Source organism: Pagrus major, chromosome 12 (genome assembly GCF_040436345.1).
Source record: "Pagrus major chromosome 12, Pma_NU_1.0".
NCBI classification, from domain to species: domain Eukaryota; kingdom Metazoa; phylum Chordata; class Actinopteri; order Spariformes; family Sparidae; genus Pagrus; species Pagrus major.
This window is the reverse complement of record NC_133226.1, coordinates 21,327,597-21,347,408: the sequence shown is the minus strand read 5'-3', so window position 1 is coordinate 21,347,408 and position 19,812 is coordinate 21,327,597. Positions and strand designations below refer to the sequence as shown.

General features: G+C 40.6%; 1 protein-coding gene across 1 annotated transcript; it reads left to right on the top strand.

Annotated features, from left to right (window-relative positions):
* Positions 1–11,283: 11,283 nt before the first annotated feature.
* On the top strand, positions 11,284–18,230 carry LOC141005774 (Golgi phosphoprotein 3-like). The gene is made up of 5 exons (XM_073477800.1): positions 11,284–11,709; positions 12,233–12,364; positions 13,506–13,620; positions 13,993–14,153; positions 15,738–18,230. The coding sequence occupies exons 1-5, from the start codon at positions 11,500–11,502 to the stop codon at positions 15,999–16,001; spliced, it is 882 nt and encodes a 293-aa protein (XP_073333901.1). The 5' UTR covers positions 11,284–11,499; the 3' UTR covers positions 16,002–18,230.
* Positions 18,231–19,812: the final 1,582 nt, after the last annotated feature.

The window sequence follows — 19,812 nt, the reverse complement described above, 5'->3', positions numbered from 1 at the left end:
TTTTAAAGGTGCTATATAAATAAAGTTTATTAGTAAAAACCAATAATCTTTTCCTTGAACTTTCCTGTCTTCTACACTGGACAAGGCCAGTTTCTTACACTGGTTTTCTGTTAAAGATTTGTAGTTTCCAGGCTCAAGCTGTGATAACCCTGATAACAACCTCAGACGTTTCTCAGGCTTGACAAGGCTCCAACTGTTCTCTCAGGCTTCCCGTGACAACACTGACAGGCTTTTATGAATTAAATCAGTGGCATGCCCCCCTGAAGAGCCATCTTACACCATCGAAAGACAAATTACTGTTGTTTGGCGACAGTTCATTCATCTGCACAGACCATTTTTGAGCTTATCGAACCTGTTATTGACCTACAGAGTACCCAGTATTTCATGAAATAAATGATGTGTGGATAATCAGTGGCCCCGAGAAATGTAAAAATTATCAAAAAGGATTTTTTTTTTTCTATTAATATCATATACAAAACCAGAACATGGTACAGCAGCCAATTCTGCTTTCTAAGTTTGTCTCTGCAGCCAAGAGCTACATTCACGATAGGACAGATACAGCAGCTTATTTCTATATAAGGACATAGTGGCTCTATACTGTGGTAGAGTATGACTTAGTCTGACTTTTGCTTCTGTTTTTTAATCTCCGACCAAGCATGTAAGATAAGACTGGGCCCTGTTGGTGCTAGCAGTGCCGGTGGTTTCTTGCCAGCATGACTTAGCAATACACTGGGGATGAACTTCAGTGAAAAAAAGAGAAAGTCCTATGTCAGCTCAGTGTGAAAGAAAGCAGACCCATCCTTACTGATTCCTCTTTGATGAGAACAGCCTTTGACTATGTTTTGAACTCTTAACATTAACCAGAGCAAGGAGAGCAAATGGAAATATCTGGAGTGTAACCTCCCCATAGTCCACTCTCTTGTCCCTGTTCTTTTTTTATAAGTCTTTTATACTGATGATCTGACTACAACAAATGTTTGGAGAGTCATCAAAAAACAGGAAGCGCTTCATGATAAAAAGCGGCTGGAAGCAAATGTGATAAGAGGATGTGAGCTTTACTTCCTGGGCCGTAAACATCAGCTTCATCTTGGCTCATTGGAGCTGTTGGTCCTTCAAATTATAACTTGTAAAACTTTGCTTTTTGCCAAAACACAGCAACATTTTTGCCCCATTTGTACCCACTTTGACGTTCATCTAAAACTATCAGGATTGGAAATTGATAGATATGCATCTAAATTCTTCTGGAAGAGAAACCCATGAAGAGTAAAGTCAAGTAAGTTCATTGTTTCTTCTTCATTCTCAGTTCAGACGGTGATGCCTACATGGGAGCATGTGAGCAGAAATTAGCCCACTGTCTTCAAAGTCACCCTCCAATCCCCCCTGGGCAGGCGAAAACAACAATCTGACACATGTGGACAGCAATTAGAGGTCTCTTCCGTCTCCTCCTTTCATGGGGCTCTATCACCCCTCTCTGAGTTGCTGACAGGACCTGGAGCTTCACATCACTCTGCAGAGGGCCAGCACAGGGTCTTGACCCCTTTGACCCCGTCAACACAAAGTCAGAGGGTCGGTTACAGCCTGGCCAGTGGTTCTCTGTCTCCCACAGACACTCTGGGCACTTCTGCCCTCAATTACCAGTGGCGAATCGTTCTTCTCTGCTGAGTAAAGTCATGCATAACGCTGACATTCCCAAACTCACTGGCTTGCATATTCAAGCCCTCCTGTCATGCAGTGCCATATAACTTAAATTGTTTCACATGCATCCCTGCCTTTAAGAAGACAGTTGTTATTGACAGAGACAAATGAATATATTCCTGTCAGCATTCAGGACTTGAGATGCTCAACTATTTATCTGAAACATTTTAGTCATGCTAGCAGCACGGCTCCGGGGTTGGCAGTGTTGCTTGGTTGGTTGGTCCAAACTGAAATCTCTCAGCAACAATTGGATGGATTACATTCATGGTTCCCAGGTGATGTAAGACATAAGACGGAGGTGGAGATTAATAAATGGGCCTCTAGTTATGTTGCCATAGAGCTGAATTGTATGCAGCACAAATGATGTTATTGGCAGGAGCTGGCAGTAACAGACTGTTTAGATAATTAAAAATCATACGTTTTGTAAATGATCTGTGTACCACCAACCATAAAAACTGATATCACAGATGGACAGGATCTTTTTTTTGTCTTAAGATATTACTTAAATGCCCATATTGCGAGTGATCCTCCAATATTTCCTTTTTAAGTGAAATGGCCCAACAATTATTGGATGGATTCATATGAAATTTGGTGCAGACATTCATGGTGCCCAGAGGATGACGTCTAATGACTTTGGCGATCCCTTGGCTTTTGTTCCAGCACCACCAGTGGGTCAAATGTTCTGGCTTCAATGTCTACTAAACTTATTGGGACACAATTTAGTACAGCCATTAATCATGCCAAGACAACGAATCCCACAGATTTTGGCGTTACCCTGACTTTTCCTCTAGCACCACCATCAGGTTGACATTTGTGGCTTAGAGCAAGAAGTGACATTTTTGTCAAATACTTGGGTTTATGACCAAATACATTAAAAACTTATGAAATTCCCATCATTTATGTTTAGAGCTATTAAGCAAATGTTAGCATGCTAACATGCTAAACTCATCACGAACATGGTTAACAATTTTCCTGCTTAACTTCTGCATGTTACCATAACATTCACTGTAAGCACATTAGCTCAATGATGTTAGCGTTCAGTTCAAAGTCTATCTGATATCGTCGTGTTGGAGTTGATCCCAGAACATCATAATTAATGTTACTCCGGGATCACTTCTACTTTTGACTGCAACAGATTCCACAATTTGAGCAAGCCATTATGTTTCTGTGTTTTACCACGTATGACTGCAACTGCCTAACAATGACAGGAATGTGATATGTCCCCAGACCCTGGTGTCAGTGCACAGGAAATTTGGTGGGGCTTTGCTGAGTGGAGTGGATTGTTAAAAGAAACTGTGCTGAAGTCACTCCATGCAGGCAGTGTAACACCAGTTTTCCTTCAAAAAAGTTGCAACATGAAGCTTTTGATTCTGTTAGAATTAACTACTTTAACAGGTTTTCTTTTTTGTCCCGATGGACAGACGTGCATGTATGTCAATAGGCATGTACACATGTGCACGGACATGCACAGTTGCTTCCAGCATGTGACATCACATTCTTGGCATGTCACACAGCCATTGTGATTAGAGGATATCACATTCGGCTCAGGGTGCAGTCATTTCTTGGCGTGACATCTGACATGACAGCATCATTGGGAGGAGACGGTGGGGTGGTCATAATTTAGCACAAGAGCAAGTTCTGCAGGGTCTGCAGTCTCCCACCAGTCACTGACCTTTCACCAAGTAGACAGTGGCATTACAGTAGTCCACTGTAGTCCACCCACCACCTTTCTGGACTTGCCATGATTTACAAAGTGAGACAAAGCTCAATTTATGTGGCAGAGACCACATAAAGAGTTCAGTATAATGGGGAAGCGTCACATGTCATGATGTTTTACAAATATTGAGGGGGTAGATGCACAAAATCCAAAGCAGAAGAAAATTCTTATCAGGTGTTTTTCATGGAGGAGAGTTTGTATTGGTAAATAACACAATTAATAACAGTTGAATTCCATTTGGCAGCTTCAGTTTCAGGGTCCTGCTCTTCATGCTGCCCCACTGTAACACTGTCAATCGAACATACTGGAGCCATTATTGCTATTAGTAACACGTGCTTTTCCCACTCCATGCCTATTTCACAGTTATCTACTAACTTTGAGAGTTGGTTGAAATTCAGGAATACATTTGATTATCAAGTAAAGATAGAAGACTGAACATCTGCTACATGTATTCTGATATAAATGGTAGGGGACTAACTCTGAGTTCGATCTGATTCCAGGTGTTTATTCCTCCAGAAGGTTGGGCTCTAATCCAGACTCTCTCCTCAAGAGCTGGCCGGTGCTGAGCAACAGTTATGCACCAATGTCTCAATTGTCTCACATCTTCAGTTTGGTCAATTTGCTTCTAATCTACTTGAACTAGTTTGATATACAGTTATAAGTAAGTTATACAGTAAGACTTATCATATAGTACCATGTAGTATTCTATGTTGTAGCTAGTAAACAACACCTTTATGGTATTTCCCCCACGTGGTTTCAGTGTAATATTATAGCAACTGTTTAAATTGTGTAAGGCATGCCCTGGATTTTTATTACATTTTTTTTGCCAACTCAGTCCGTCCAAATACCAGGTAAAAGATGTGTTTATCAGTTGGCTGTCATGGGTGGTAAAGCTGAACACTGTGAGCGAAATATTCATAACAAACCCACATCAGGAACACCATATGTAGCAGTACAGTAAAGTGAACAGGAGATCTGTTACCGAGTTAAAAAAGCGTTGGACACAAGTGACAGTTTAAAACAGTCAAATTAGAGGCAGGGAGGCTTTAACTTTGCTGTCAGTATTCTTTTTGTTTATGAATACTCATGTCAGAGCTGTGAGGAAGTTCATTTTTGACAGGTTTAGTTTTGCTGACTTTGACTGGCCTCCTGTGGTGAATATGAGTCCAGGGGCTGAGAAGGCATGAACGCTCCAGTTTAGGCTCTCAGGGGGTCGACTCTCCTCAGGTAATATGCCGTGGTACTCAGTGGGAATATCGTGTGTGTGTGTGTGTGCTCATGTGTGTTTGACCCGTCTGTACTCTACCTCCCCTTGAGTTACCAGATGATGATTAAGATCATAAGGTCTCCGCGCCTCCTCATCAGGTTCACTTTGACTTGACTTTTTCAACCACAAATCCGTGTTTTGGGTCAACATCGGTCGGCCTCTGACCACAAATAGGGAACAGCAGAAGAAGTCATCTGGTCAGGATTAATAGCAGCAGGCACAGAAAAAATCTGAGAAGAACCACCTTTTTTTATTTTTTTGTTTTTGTTGCAACAGTTAAAACCCTTTTAAGTTGTTTTCAGTGGTGCAGCAAGATGTATTTAAATATTTTACTTAATTAAAAGTCAGCAATAGAACTGTGTAAAAGTACTGTATTTCAGGTAGAAATCCTGCTTTCCGGATCTTGAAATAAAGAGGTAACGTTGGAAAACTGAACTCAAAGATATAATATGCAAAAATTAAAACGTAGAGAAATACGCAAAGGATCCAGCTGGTGGTTCAGTGTCGCCTGTGGGAGGTCTGTTTTCATAGGGTTACGTACAGTACTTGATTGAATGTATTTATACTTTCCACCGCTGGTTGTTTTGCCTCAAACTGAGCAGAATTTATCTTGACTACTCTATCGCTTCTGCTGAGCAAATAAACCAACTGTTCAGTATGAGGTCAGCTGTGCTGCTGGTCCATCAGCTGTTCCCGGTCTCTACGCACTAATCAGAGGTCTCCTGAGTGAACAGTGTTGGTCGACTGTCAACTGGTTTTATCACACTAACAATGGAATGTTTTAACATTCAAGGCTGCAAGTTGACTTTTTCTGTGCATGCTGTATAGATGTGTGTGTACGTGCAAATATAATCATAACATGTGTCTGTACTGTGTGTGTGTGTGTGTGTGTGTGTGTGTGTACAGTTTCTTACAGCTGGGTTTCAGAGCCTCTGGAGGGGTCCCATTGTTAAAGGCTTCCTGCAGAAATCTACCAGGGAGAACAGAGGAAAGGGAGGATCACACAAATCTGGAGGCTTAACAGAAAAAAAACATTTTGGGTTTTGGTTGCAGAATATATGATAACTATAAAATACTGCAGGAATGAGTCCTAAAACCTGGAAATCAGTTTGTATCTCTGCACTTCCGGTTCCCCCTCATTTTGAAGTCAATGGGTTTTATGAATGGATGAAAGAGATTTTCATGTTTTGATCTATTAGCTTTTTAATTCTGCTGATCACATTGACGCTCCTAAAGTCACAAAATTGGTGTTCATCTGTGAACATGTAAATATAATACATTTGTGTTTGCCACAAAGTTTATTTCCTGCAATAATCCAATCCAAAAATATGTTGTTGTTTGTCGTATGTCGTATGTTTCTGCATTTGGGTCTTCACCTTTTAACAAATTGTAACATAGAGCTCTGTAAAGCTGAGGGAAGCTGCAGAATTTGCAGTTTGCAGCTTTCCATTGCCTTTTGATTCATTGTTTATTAATATATAATAGTAACAAACCGTGGCCAATTAATCAGCCATTTTCATCAAGCTAACTCTTTTTTTGAGACTGAGCTTTAATTGTTGAAAGTCAAAAATGTTTCACATGATTAGTCGAACATTTCACATGTGTCATGTTTTCTGTTTCTGGCTGATCCTGAGACAACGACTTCATTCAGCCGAACGCACGTGATAAAAGACTTCCATTTTCTGTTGACTGATCTGTGTCCTAGATACGGGCCTTTCTATACACGCATTCAAGCCTCTGCCGTGAGGTAAAATTACTCTTTGGTCAATTGCATTATACGCTGTGGATGTATTGCCTCATTGTTATGTTTATTATTCATGTCACTGTGAATGGGGCGAAGGCGAAGCACTTCCCGTGATTGTGCCGAGCTGGGGCAGATGTTAAAACGGACATTATTTTGCTGCTTTTATTTCGTTCACCTCATTATTCTCTCCCTCTTTCACTCTCTTTCTTGTTTAGTATTCTTTCTGTTGACTGTGCTTGTGCCATACAGCCATATTTAGCCTACCTGGCCTCCAAGCCAGCATGTCCTTGGACGTGCTGCGATCATAATCGCTCTATGAATTGCGCCAAGCTTCTGTTTCACACCAGGAACAATCAGCAGCAGAGAAATTTGCACATGTGACCTTTACTTCTCTAATTATTTCCATACAGTTTGGCCTATTTTCCTATCTTGTTTCTTATTATTGATACAAGCTGCGAGAAAACCGATAGCATCTTCATTTTTGAGGCCTCCACATACGATCCCCAAAACTGTGTTTCTGCTTTTTCTCAGCCTTCTAGTGTTCACTGGGGCTTTTGAATATCACAAGCGATTTAATATAATTATATTTTCTCAGCCATTATTCTCCTGTGAGATGAGGTGTAGCGGCCAAGTCAGAGAATCTGTAATTCACTTACTGCAGTGCAATGGTAAGTGACTCCCCTAGTTCTCTCTGCGGGGGTGTTGTCTTAAAACATGTGTGTATCCGAGTGCGTTCTTGAGCATTTATGTAGAGGGGGCACTAGGGGTCAACCCTTTGCCCACTCCAGAGACAGGAAATGGCTCCAATATGGGCCCGAGTGTGGCCTCCTCTCAAGCTCTGGGGAGTGATTTGGGCTTCTTGTCAGGACCAGAGCTGCAGGATCAGTGAGAAAAAATGCTCTAAGTGAAAAATACAGATGTTGAGTCTGGACCATTTGAAATCATAGATCTCTGGTAGGCTTCACAGGGACACAAAGGTTTATTAATAGTGTCAGTGGGGCAGCAGACGATGTGCTGATATGTCAAGAGAGATTTATGTCAAGTCTAATATTTACATTTTAAAGCTATGGTGGTTTTTAGATAGATAGATGGATAACTTCTGCTCATTTTCATGCTTTTTATAAACATTTAATTTTAATATACCAGCCTGTATTTATTGTTTTAGTCTGATTAAGCTAGTATCCCCATATTCTGCAGTGTTTTACATCTGTACACAGGGGATTTATTAGACGTTTTCCAGGCCTAATGCTTGCGCATCTTGTCATCTTGGACTGTGTGCAACTATGCTACCTATATGGTCAGAGTGTCGGGCCACTGTCTTGGTAGTGATGGTTGTAGAGATGGTTGTTTACACAGAGCATATTTCCAACCGCCTGGGGAATAATCTATCCGAGGAATTTTTAGGGCCACACTTACGGGCTCCTTAACGTCAGGAAAGAAGACAATGTTTGTTACTTGTAGCCTTTTTGTGATGTGTTATGACTTTCTCTGCAGAGTTCATCATGGATTAATCAAGCAGAAATCCTTTAATCCGTCTGTGATGTCAGCAGTGAGTTTTTATTTATAATATGCCACATTCAGGGAGGAGAAATACATGTCATTCCTTACAATTGGTGGTAACATTTAAAGAGGCACTCTGTAGTTTTGGAGAAGAAATTCAAACTCAGAATTTTAATATTTACAATGAGGCAATAATACAAACTCAGAAATATTTTTTCCATAACTGAATAAACAAGCTGTTCTCAGAGGAAAATAAGGTCCCCAGAACACTGTTTGAAGCTAGAAAGGTGGCAGGGTCCGCCAAATATAAACAAAGCAAAACAGTATGAAATTGTGTTCTTCCCCTAAACTATATAGCGCATCTTTGAATAAGCTGTAATTGTACTTTTACTTCAATATTTCTAAAGTCACGGGGGTGAGTATTTCTAATTTTGTTATTTTCCGGACATTAAAGCCGAAGTAGACAGTTCTAGAGAAAGACGATCAACTACTGAGTCTCATTTCCAAGTTGACAAATACCGATACACGTTGGCCATGTATTGTATTGATGTGATATTTGCTTGAGGAACAAAAAATCCCAACAATAGATGACGTATAGTACCAGTTCTCCAATGAACATAGCAGCTGTCTTGTCTTTAAATGTTTCACAGCTGGTGGGGATGGAGCGCCTGGTACCTGACACAACCGACCATACAAGGACGGCTACGTCTCCCGAAGCAAGTGTGGAACTCCTCCTCCTCTCTGACAGATTGAATGCAGGCGCAGCGCTCAACAGCAACACTCAAATATCTTCATATGCAACATTATGGCACAAATATCACCACTGTTTTGTAGGTTTACCTTTCTGGAAGAGGACTCTTGAGGAATACTGCAGTTATGCAACATCATAGAGCCATTTTGTGCCTAACGACATGACATATTTGCGTATCCAGAAACATTATTAAGGAAAAGTGGCATCTTTAGAATGTGAATCCTTCAGACAGAGATTAAATAGATAGCAAACACCCATGAGGCTCGAGGTAGAAGCACAGGAGTCATAGGTCATGAATTCATCCAACGTCTAATTAGAGTTTCAGTTTATTAAATAATAACATTATTATGATTAAATTTAAATCTGTGCATTTCAGATCATATGACATACAATATGTTGCTGTTACATGGTGTATTTTGCACCTGAAGTACCTGCAATATAACGACCTCTGCGATGTTTAAGGCAATGCAAGACAACACTGCACTGATCACAGCATGAAAACTCCTTTATGCCAATTTGCATAAACAGTTAACAGGGAATTTCACTTCCACGACAGGTTACTGGACCTTTTTCCTCCTCCTTTTACATCTGTTATTATTGTTCTTCCTGATATGTGCTGCAGGGTCACTGTCATAAGTACTGTATTCAAAAACATGACCAATGACTCAGTAACTGTTGATTTTTTGGAGCTAAACCTCAAGTACACAATACAAAAATGTTTAGTTATGATGATGATGATGATGCTAATAACATGTGTTTCTTCCCTTTAAATGTCAAGCATTTCGACATCATAGCAGAAAAAGCACAAGTGCATCTAATGACATTATTAACAGCTGAAATCCATTTAGTTGTTCCCGTTCCAGGGCCAGGGTGTTGTGCAGGTTTTTCTGACATAGAAAAAAAGAGGCCCACTGACAATCCAGCCCTGCATTGACAGCTTTTGGCACAAGCTTGCCACTTCTCCTCTCTGCCCTTCCTTCATATCTGCCTGATAGCTTTGACGGCATGAGGAGAATCCTGGAGTGTGGGAGTTGGAGGGGGAGTGAGGTCAAGTGGAGGACTTATGGGAGTTTATTCACTACGTCGCCATCAACAAATGGACCTCTGCCAGTGATGAAGTGGTCCTATAATAACTCACATACTGCAGCTCAAGCCAACACTATGCAGCCTCACCTCTAGAGATGCTTACGTTAACCAACATTACATGTTAGAGATTGAACATGAAGAAGCTGTTATTTAAAGTCTTTCTTTGGAATATTTAATAATCTAGATCTTCTCTCAGTGGTTGTGATGTGCCCTCCGTAATCCCATCATAACAAAAGAGATTACATGGACAGGATGTTCCTGCAAATCTTGATCTAAAATAGCATTCAGCAGCAGCAACTGTCAAGTACAGATCAGTGAAGGAAGACCAGCAGCAGACTAGTCCTTCATTTTCTGCACGCAGCCTGCCACCTTGTGTTGAAAGTCTATATTGCATTAGGTATTTAGTGGCTTGTTTGACTGATATCAACAGTGGTGTATATAGTTTATATTTTCTGAATATAAAGCTGAGATATAAATGATAATATTTCATAAAATATATTGTAAAATAAATGGCTATTTGCTTACTGTTCACACTTATGGGGGCTGCCATTATCGTCTTTTATCCGCTTAATCATGGAAGTTAACACAGTGTATATATGCGTTAATCAAATTTCTAAATTGGAGCTAGGAGGCCTCTTTTTACTCAAAAACTTGTTTTAAACTTTTAACTAGGGTAGTTTGGCTGAAAGCAATGAACCCTCCTTTTACCAGATTGCTTTCCTCCACACCCACACACATTGACTGTAGGCTATCATTATCATTGTGGATGCATTCAAACAGAAGTCTGCTCATGCTTTATGTTAAGGTCCTTGTAATAAGCTTTAGTTAAAAGGTAATACGTAGGCCTTTAAAAGTCTTTATAATATTCTTATTAATGTTAATAAGACAATATAAGCATTAAGCATTGGCCCCTCAGACTGAGTCCTGACTTAAACTTAATGAGGCATTGATCTTGCTTAAGATCTGGTTGCTGCATGGTTAACTTGTAATAAGTGCATAAAGCAACAAAAAACACAATGACACAATACATTACATTACATACACACAATGCTATTACACATTATAAGAAACTCGTAAGGCTCTCGTTAACGTTCTTACGTGTCTATTAACTGTTAACAAATGTCTTTTAAGCGCTTATAAATGTCTTATATTCAACAACTTTTTTGTTATGTTAATAACGCTCTTATTGTCTTATTAATGATAATCAGTATCTTATATGACGTATTGCTTAAGGGCTTTGTTTCCTATTAACTAATGTTTAATACAAGTACCTTAATATAAAGAGTAACCCAAATTAAATTAAGTAGTCTATAAAATTTTAGCAAGCAACTATTGCTCCCATTTTTAAAATCTTTACATCTTAACTGTATGCAATAAAGTGTAAATAACATTTTATACGCTTTCTGAGTTGTAATTCAGTTTATTTTAAACAAATGTGTTCAAACTTCAAATTTACGGCATTTCCGATGGCACGTGAATGCAACAGGCGAGATGTGTTCACGGGTCGGTTCAGATAACGCTGTACGTCACTGCCACCATGTTGGATCAGGAAGTGGGCAGAGTCGGAGCAGGAATCCCGAGCCGAGCTTAACGTAAACGACCGTCTTTATTCGCTCGGTCCACCGTTTCCCCGTTCTCCCCCCTTTTTTTTTTTACCATCCAGGTTACATGCTGCGTGGCTTTCTGGCTGGTCGAGGTAGGCGCTTTTCTTCGGATCTGATCGTTTCGCAGCCCCAGCTATGGCCTCTCTCGCCAAGAGAAACTCGGGCCTCGTCCAGCGGAGGACCGAGGCCATTCGCAGCGCCGCCGCCGACAAGGAGAAGGACTCCGGCGGCGAGGAGGACGAGGCGCGCCGCGGGGAGGAGGACGACGACGACAAGGGGGACTCGAAGGAAACGAGGCTCACACTGATGGAGGAAGTGTTGCTCTTGGGCCTCAAGGATCGAGAGGTGTGGGGCTGTTTTTTTTTTTTTTTAATCCGTCAGCCGGGCTTTATTCCTTCGACGCTGGTTTCATCCCGACATGAACGTAGCTGACATTATGTTTACGTCGCGTCACGTCAACAAAGTTAACTTGGGTTTAATCGAGCGGTGGTTAATGTTTGCTAGGTTAGCCTGACCACAGCGCAGCTTCAAGGCTCGGGAGCCTGTTTAGCAGCAGGTTAGCAAATATATGTCGAGTGGCTTATAGTTAATTTAACGTATTATTTAACGTTATCCATTTTTATTATTATTATTATTATTATTATTATTATTGTTGCTTCACAGCGTCCATCCTAGGTTGAATAACCAGTTTACTGTCTACGTAACGTTAGCTGTCGTAGCCTAACGCAGTTTTCTTGACAACTTCTTAGCAGTGATGTTCCTCCTTTTCAACACAGCACATACTCCGAGCAACACGTCAGCTAAGTTAATAAACGCCGCCGCTGCCGCTGCTGCTGCACCTTGGCTCACGTTGTCCCCTCCTCCTCAGGGTTACACGTCTTTCTGGAACGACTGTATTTCTTCCGGTCTCCGCGGGTGTATGCTGGTCGAACTGGCCCTCAGAGGGAGGCTACAGCTGGAGGCCTGCGGGGTGAGGAGGAAAAGCCTGCTCTCGAGAAAGGTGAGAAGTATGCTGATGTGTTCAAGGCTGCAGAGGAAAAGCGAACATCTTGTGCTCAGTCCAACCCCAAACAAAAAAACAAAAATGTCTCTGCAAGGGTTGTAACTGTAAAAGGATGCATATCTTCCCCACTCAATGTTTTTTTTGTTTACACAGCCCAAAGTCACAATCACATTGCCTCAGAGAGCTTTACAATCTGTACAGCGAATGACATCTTATGTCTCTTAGCTCCTCGATTCGAGCGAGGAAAAACTTGCCATATTGGGGGGAAAAAAACCTTTTTAACAGGGGGAAAGATATGTTAGAAGAGGAGGGATCCCTCTCCCAGGACGGGCAGACATGCAACAGACGATACGACAACCGATAATTACCTGACTCTTATGGATGATACCGATTTAAAATAACCGATAATAGAAACCGACATTTTTATGCTTTTTTCATGCACGCCTGAGTGCAATAAAGGCTTAGATGTAGAGAGCAAAGATGGTTTATTTGATTTTATGGTTGGACTTGAAGACTTTCCCCCCACTTCTTCTTGTAAAACAAAAACGCCCACACCAGTGATGACATGTGTGGCTCTTGTCTACATTGGCGTGGCTCTACACAGGTGCAGCAGTTTGACGTTACGAGTACGACATCAGCGTGTTTGTTCTGCTTCTCTGTTTATTGGCTGCTCACAAACCACCTGCTGGGTGTAGATGCTGCACTTTTTTAAGTCAACAAAAGTGATTCGGCTTTGTAGTATCGGCTTGATTTATCGGCTGTAACTTCTTAATCTGCTGACAATTTATCCGTCCGATATATCGTGCGCCTCTGGTGATGGTGCCCGAGTCACACGGCCTCCTCTCCACCGTGGTAACCGGGAAGAGGACGAGGCCACACAAGATAATTAGCAAAAAAAACCATCAGAATATAAAAAGATATACATTTACAGAAGTACAGATAGAAGGAGATAGTAAAACAGAAGAGAGAATAATCGATGGGAACCCAGGGTGTGACGATCCAGATCCGTACTCTTGCCACATACAGTTTCAGAGGCGGTGTGGTGATTCCTGTTCACACAGGATGTGAGCGTGTGAGATAAGTGAGATAGATTTGAACAGGCATCTAGTTCAAATACGTCTCCGTTTGTTTGTCCAAGGTGATCTGCAAGTCAGATGCCCCGACAGGTGATGTGCTACTCGATGAGGCCCTGAAGCACATAAAAGAAACCCAGCCTCCAGAGACAGTCCAGAGCTGGATAGAGCTGCTGAGTGGTGAGATAAGCCCTTCAGAGTTTGCTAACCAAACCTTGGTCTAATCTACTTATTGTTTCTCCTGTTGGACATCTGAGTGACATGTTTTCATCTCATTTCACCTCGTGTGAATAGCTGAGTTGTCAGTATACTTACGTTGAAACAATCGATACTAGTTTACAAAGAAATATTCGTGTCAAAGTTTGTGGATATTGTCGTTAACAACATTAAAACAAATGTAAAAATAATCCGAGAGCTGCAGCAATAAAAGTTGAGCTGATCTAATCTTGATCACCGTGAGCCAGACATTTAAAGTGTTGAGATGATATCAAGTACTGTGTGTGTATCAGTGTGTGTTTAATGTCCTAAGATAGATCTCATGTTGTCCGTCAGGAGAGACCTGGAATCCCCTGAAGCTGCACTACCAGCTCAGAAACGTTCGAGAACGTCTGGCAAAAAACCTTGTCGAGAAAGGTGTCCTCACCACAGAGAAACAGAACTTCTTGCTTTTTGACATGACCACGCATCCGCTCACCAACAGTACCATTAAACAGGTAAGGTCCCCGGGGTTCGGTGGCTCTTTGTTCTGTGATCAACTTGATTTGTGCTATTTTATGGTCAGTCTGCACGCATGCATATTCAGCTTTTATGACTGAGGGTGAAATTCACAGTCTCAGCTTAATTATCTGCAAGTTTGACCTGCACTGGCACAATAACATCCCGTCGAAGTCCAGCAGACATCAAAGCGCGTGTTCTGTCTTCTACAGCCGGCATATCTGCTCTACAAATCACACATCCGGTGCGCTCGTTGAGATAAAATATTTCAAGCTACTGTATACTGTATTTACTGTATACTACGTCTGGGACTGTCTTGGATTAAGGTTAGGTTACAAACATGGACACATGTCTTGTCCTGCCATGTAAAACCAAACACACATTGTTTTTGTGAAAGTACACTACTAACATCAGTTTGCAGGCTAGGCAGCTGATGAGCTGTCTGTCTGTGACTTGTAAGCTACGGTGCATGTTTGTTTATTTAGAGGATAGTGCCCTCATCTTATTATGTATTTTTTTTATATTAATTAGTGAGGTGTAACAATATTGCTCACTTGCTGTGCAAAGCACAATTATGCTGTTTCATTTTGAGGGGGGGGAAAAGCTTCCTACTCCATGTTTAAGCCTTCTGTCCCGTTAAGGAAATTGTATTTTTCACACCACCCAGTACTGAAAGCATGATATAGGAGTTAAAATATGTAATTGGGGGGTGTGTATGGGTGTTGGCACGATTTTACTGCCCTTATTTCCAATGACTATGTCCCTGTCTTAAAATGTCAGTTACACCAAAAGTGTGCGTCAAAGCAGCACTATGTAGTTTTATTCAGAAGAAAAAGATCTTCATTGACTGAATTTTTGCCTAAACAAACTAAATAAACAAAACTCGCTTTGTTTCCATGACTGAATAAACAAATTGACCTTAAAGGACAGCACAGTTTCATACTGTTTTACTTTATTTTTGGCGGACCCTGCCATCTTTCTAGCTTCAAACAGAGTTCTGTGGACCTTATTTTCCTCTTAGAACGGCTTGTTTATTCAGTTATGGAAAAAATATTTCGGAGTTTGTATTTTAACCTCATTATTATTGTAAATGTTAAAATTCTGAGTTTCGAATTTCTTCTCCACAATACCATAGTGCCCCTGTAAAGGAAAGGGTCAACATTTTGAGGACACAAGCTTACTGTTTCCTTGCAGAGAGTTAGAGGAGAAGATCGACAGGCTACAGTCAGGAGACAATAAGCATAGGTTATAAAGCCAGGTAAGATTAATTAATGCGTAATATCACTTTTGTTCACAAACTAAAATGTACAAATGGCTAGTGAGACATATTGTGTTTATTAGTCTGCTTTAGAGTTGCTGGTCGGACAGGGCAGAGGCTATCTGTTTCCCCCTACTTCTGGTCATTATGCTAAGCTAAACTAATCATCTTCTGGCTGTAGCTTCATATCTATCAAACTGATATGAGAGGGTGAAAAAGTCTTGTTTTCTACTTCTTTAATCTTGTTCCTATTCAGGTTCTTTTACTTGATGAATGTACATAATCCACGTGATAAAGACTGTAAAACATGTGTTACTGCCTACAGCGCCTCGTCAAGAAGGTCCAGGAGTCCGTTTTGGAGAAGTGGGTCAACGATCCCCACCGCATGGACAAGCGGATCCTGGCCCTGATCCTTCTGGCCCACTCGTCCGACGTCCTCGAGAACGCCTTCGCCCCGCTCCAAGACGACCAGTACGACCTCGGCATGAAGAGAGTCCACACTCTGCTCGAGCTGGAGCCGGAGAAAGAGAGTGCAAAGCCCAACGCCAACGAACTTATGTGGGCTGTGGTGGCTGCGTTTACTAAATGAAAACACCTGACTGGTTGGACTGGAAGATCTGGCTATGGTCTGTGTTATTTAATTGGTTGAAGGACTTCACTTAATGAGATGGACTTCACTTTAATGAGACAATCTGTTTTGGTTGGGGAGCCTGTTTGTACATCTGTTCCAGATGACGTTTTGGTGGTAGTCCATATTAACCCAGTGCAATCTGATTGGTGGTGGGCCTCACCAAGTAACATTTGGTTGGTTTTGAACGGTCTCTGAATGAAAAATGACTGGCTGGTAAATGACCTGCCACTGCTAGGCTGGATATACTTGTAAACATCGACACTATGAACAGACGGGCTTCTGTTAATGTTAGATGACATCAAAGAACGAAGCAGGTGGCAGCAGTAGTCATGGTGAATATGAAGATTTTGACTGGGGCCAAGTTTCCCTCCACACTAAGGAAACATCATCTCTCCGTTACGACAAGATCTCACCAGTATCAAGTCCTGGTCTCGTCTCCATACTCTCCCACACGCTTATGCAAGGATAAAGGATAGCAAATCACACTGCTATTGCTGCTCTTTGCACTCACGCAGGTCTCCTGCTTCCACCTATTCATTCCCACTTGTGTTGGGAGTACATGCTTCGGGTTACTGTTAGACTAGACTACCTGAATGTTTCTTCTCTGTATCCTCATTTAATTCTCTTTTCCCTCTTTCCTCCTCATTGCACTTTGAGGAGAAAAGAGAGAAGACACACAAACGCTTGAGTTCAGTTGCTGCATTATTAGCCGGGTAATTTGGCCGCCATAGTCTCAGACTGAAATGAAGAATTAAACCGTGAGTCTAGCTAAAGTCTTTATGTTATTGGTTTGCTTTTTTTTTTTGCAATGGGTCCGTTCTGTTGTAGAGTGAGACCAGTCTTCCATTTCTATTTATGTTGCTAATAGATGCTTGGAGTAGCCTGCCATTTATCATACTATTTTGCACAGTCAGTAGCCCTGTAGGTAGGATCGTATTTATAGAGATTTTTCTTGGGTGGTGAAGATGAGATTTAAAAGTATGAACCTTAGCAAAGATGGTTAAAAAAAGAAATCTCACTTATTTTCTATACAGCTATTGATCTTTAAGAATACTTAAAAATCATTCCTCTGAATATATAAATATATATATTGAAAAAAGGTTCTGCTCCTTTTTTTAAAATTTTGAGTTGAGATGTAAAGATGCAGGAAAAGTGAACAGCTGGCTCGCTGTGAACATAAAGATTTACACAATGATCGTTCGCGGTTACTTATACGAACGGGCTGAATGGATGTTAAAGGGTCGACTCGTCCAAATACAAGAAAACATATTTTCCCACTTAACGCCAGTCATGCAGGTAGTTTCAGTTTCATTTAGCTTTTGAAAAATGTCTCAGAGATATCTGCCTCTATCTCAATATAATGATCGAAAATGGGATTTCCTATCAGCAGTAGGGGAAAAAAAATAAGAAGCAACCTGTTTGACTGGAGTTTCCTGTGACAAGCCCACACTGTAAACGTTTTTTCTTGGAACGGCGTTGCACCGAAGACATCATAACTGAAAACTATTGAATGCATGTGAATTCACAATATACCGACAGAGGGAAGGAAGTCAGTGTATTTTGTAATTTGGGTGAATCGACCCTTTAAGGTTTCCTTCTTGCAATATGATGTATCTCTAAGTTTGTATGTCATGTCATAATTAGATGTTATTTCTATATGAGATGTTGTATTGTTTCATACATGCAGATGATGAGAGGGTTACTTGGGCCCCAGATTAATCCTCGTTTTAGACTGAAACTGTTCAACAACATGCAATCCGTTGCAACGAAATCTCCAAACATGCTTCACTGCAGGTCTGGGATAACTTCTGGTACAACGTAACATCACGATTGTAACCATCACTCTGGTCTGATGAGTCTCATCTATGTATGAAGTCGCATCGCATATTGTTTCATGGCATACTTATAGTTCTGTCTTATTTTTTCTACCTACAAAAAAACCAATAGGTGTGAAGAAGCGTTGAGCTCCGTTTACAGCATAGAGACCATGCATGCTATTGGTGGAGGGCCGGGGTACTTGTGGATGTAGCTACAGAGAAAAGGCTTGTATGTAATTATTAGTCATTTTATGTGTACGATCTAATGGAATTCAATGAAAGGGATCTTCTCTCCTATCCTGTATAATTCTGTATGCTTTTTGTATTACCACACAAAATAAAGTAAGGATCCTTTAAGTGCCTGAATCTAGCACTGTTTTGCTGTTGTCGTCTTTTGTTCCATATATTTACACTTATAGATTTATTTAATCTGTGTAAAATATAGTTTTCTCCAATTCAACTTGTTATATAGCACCATAAATGTATAATGCAAATAACATCTGGGGCTTGGAGTGATGTAGTTTTATCAGATGCATCCAGTGCTGAAATGATTATTACATTTGGTAAGGAGGAAATCAAAAACTACTTTGATAAATGATCACTTGTGTAAGCAATATATCAAGCAAAAATGATGTATATAGGTTTAGGTCTTGGATTGTTAGACAATTGTGACTTAAGGATTAGTTGGGGAAATAGTCAACAATTAAACTTTAATCCTTTAATCATAAAAGGAATAGTTTGACATTTTATAAAACACTCTTATTCACTGTTCTTGCTGAGTGTTTGATGAGAAGATTGACACCACTCTCCTCCTAATATGAAGCTACATCCGGTTAGCTTAGCTTAGCTAAAAAGCTTTACACCACAGCTCGGCTGGCCTTGTAAAAAAGAAAGAAAAATCTGCCTACCGGCAACTCTTGAGCTCATTAGGCTTAAGCCAATTGACATGTTCCAACCCGTTTAGCCTGTACAGAAGTGTAGAAATGACTAGCTGTTTCCCCTGAGTTTCTAATCTTTATGTTAAGCCAAGCTAACAGTCTTCTCTTCTAAGAATTATCAGCTGATAATGGATAATATGAGTTTACCATTAACAGGCTGATAATTTAAATGTCCGCTTTACTGTGCATCCCTACATTTTGTCACGTCGTCCTTTCACAGTACAGTGTACCTCTTGTAGTAAATGCATTTTATTTTTTTTATTTTTTTATCTCAAACGGTTGTTTTTTGTATAACCATTATTAGTTTGTGTTTGTTACATCTTTGAATAATATGACAGTCCATTATCTTTTTTGAATAACACAGCCTGAGCTGAGATTTTAAATGGGGAACACCTCCGTCTGTTTTGCTTTAAACAGGTAAACAGCTAGCCTGGCTCTGTCCAAAGGTAGGAAATTGCTTACCAGCAGCTTTAAAGCTAATTAATTATCATGTTATAACCTCTAATTGGTATAGAAATGTAATAACAAGCTTTTTACACCTGTTTCAATCTTCATGTTAAGCTAAGCTAAACAGCTGCTGACTCCAGCTTAATACTGTTATTAGCTGTCTTGCCAAGAGTTACATGAGAAGATTGATACCACTGTCATGTCTGTACGCTAAATTATTTAGGTCAGCTTCAGCCAGTAGACAAGCTGGTTAGCTTAGCTTAGCACAAAGTCTGGAAACCATGGATGTAGCCTATAAACAACAAAACAGCTAACCTGGATCTGCTCATTAGAAAAAAAATATCTGCCCACCAGCACATCTAAAGCTCATGTTATAACCTGTTTAAATCTGTACAGACGTGTAGAAATGACAGCTCTTTGACTCCATTTTTTAGTCTTAATGCTACGCTAAGCTAAGCTGCTGCTGCCTCCAGCTTCACATTTAGCATACAGTCAAAAGAGTATCAATATTTTCATCTAACTATCAGCAAGACAGCAAATACGTGTATCCCCCAAAATGTCAAACCT

What these genes read in the sequence shown, in the direction of transcription:
- LOC141005774 (XM_073477800.1), top strand. Translation starts at nt 11,500, where the DNA reads ATGGCCTCTCTCGCCAAGAGAAACTCGGGCCTCGTCCAGCGGAGGACC. An exon ending in TGGGCCTCAAGGATCGAGAG is followed by an intron (nt 11,710 to 12,232) that starts GTGTGGGGCTGT and finishes CCTCCTCCTCAG; the next exon opens with GGTTACACGTCTTTCTGGAA. An exon ending in CCAACAGTACCATTAAACAG is followed by an intron (nt 14,154 to 15,737) that starts GTAAGGTCCCCG and finishes TACTGCCTACAG; the next exon opens with CGCCTCGTCAAGAAGGTCCA.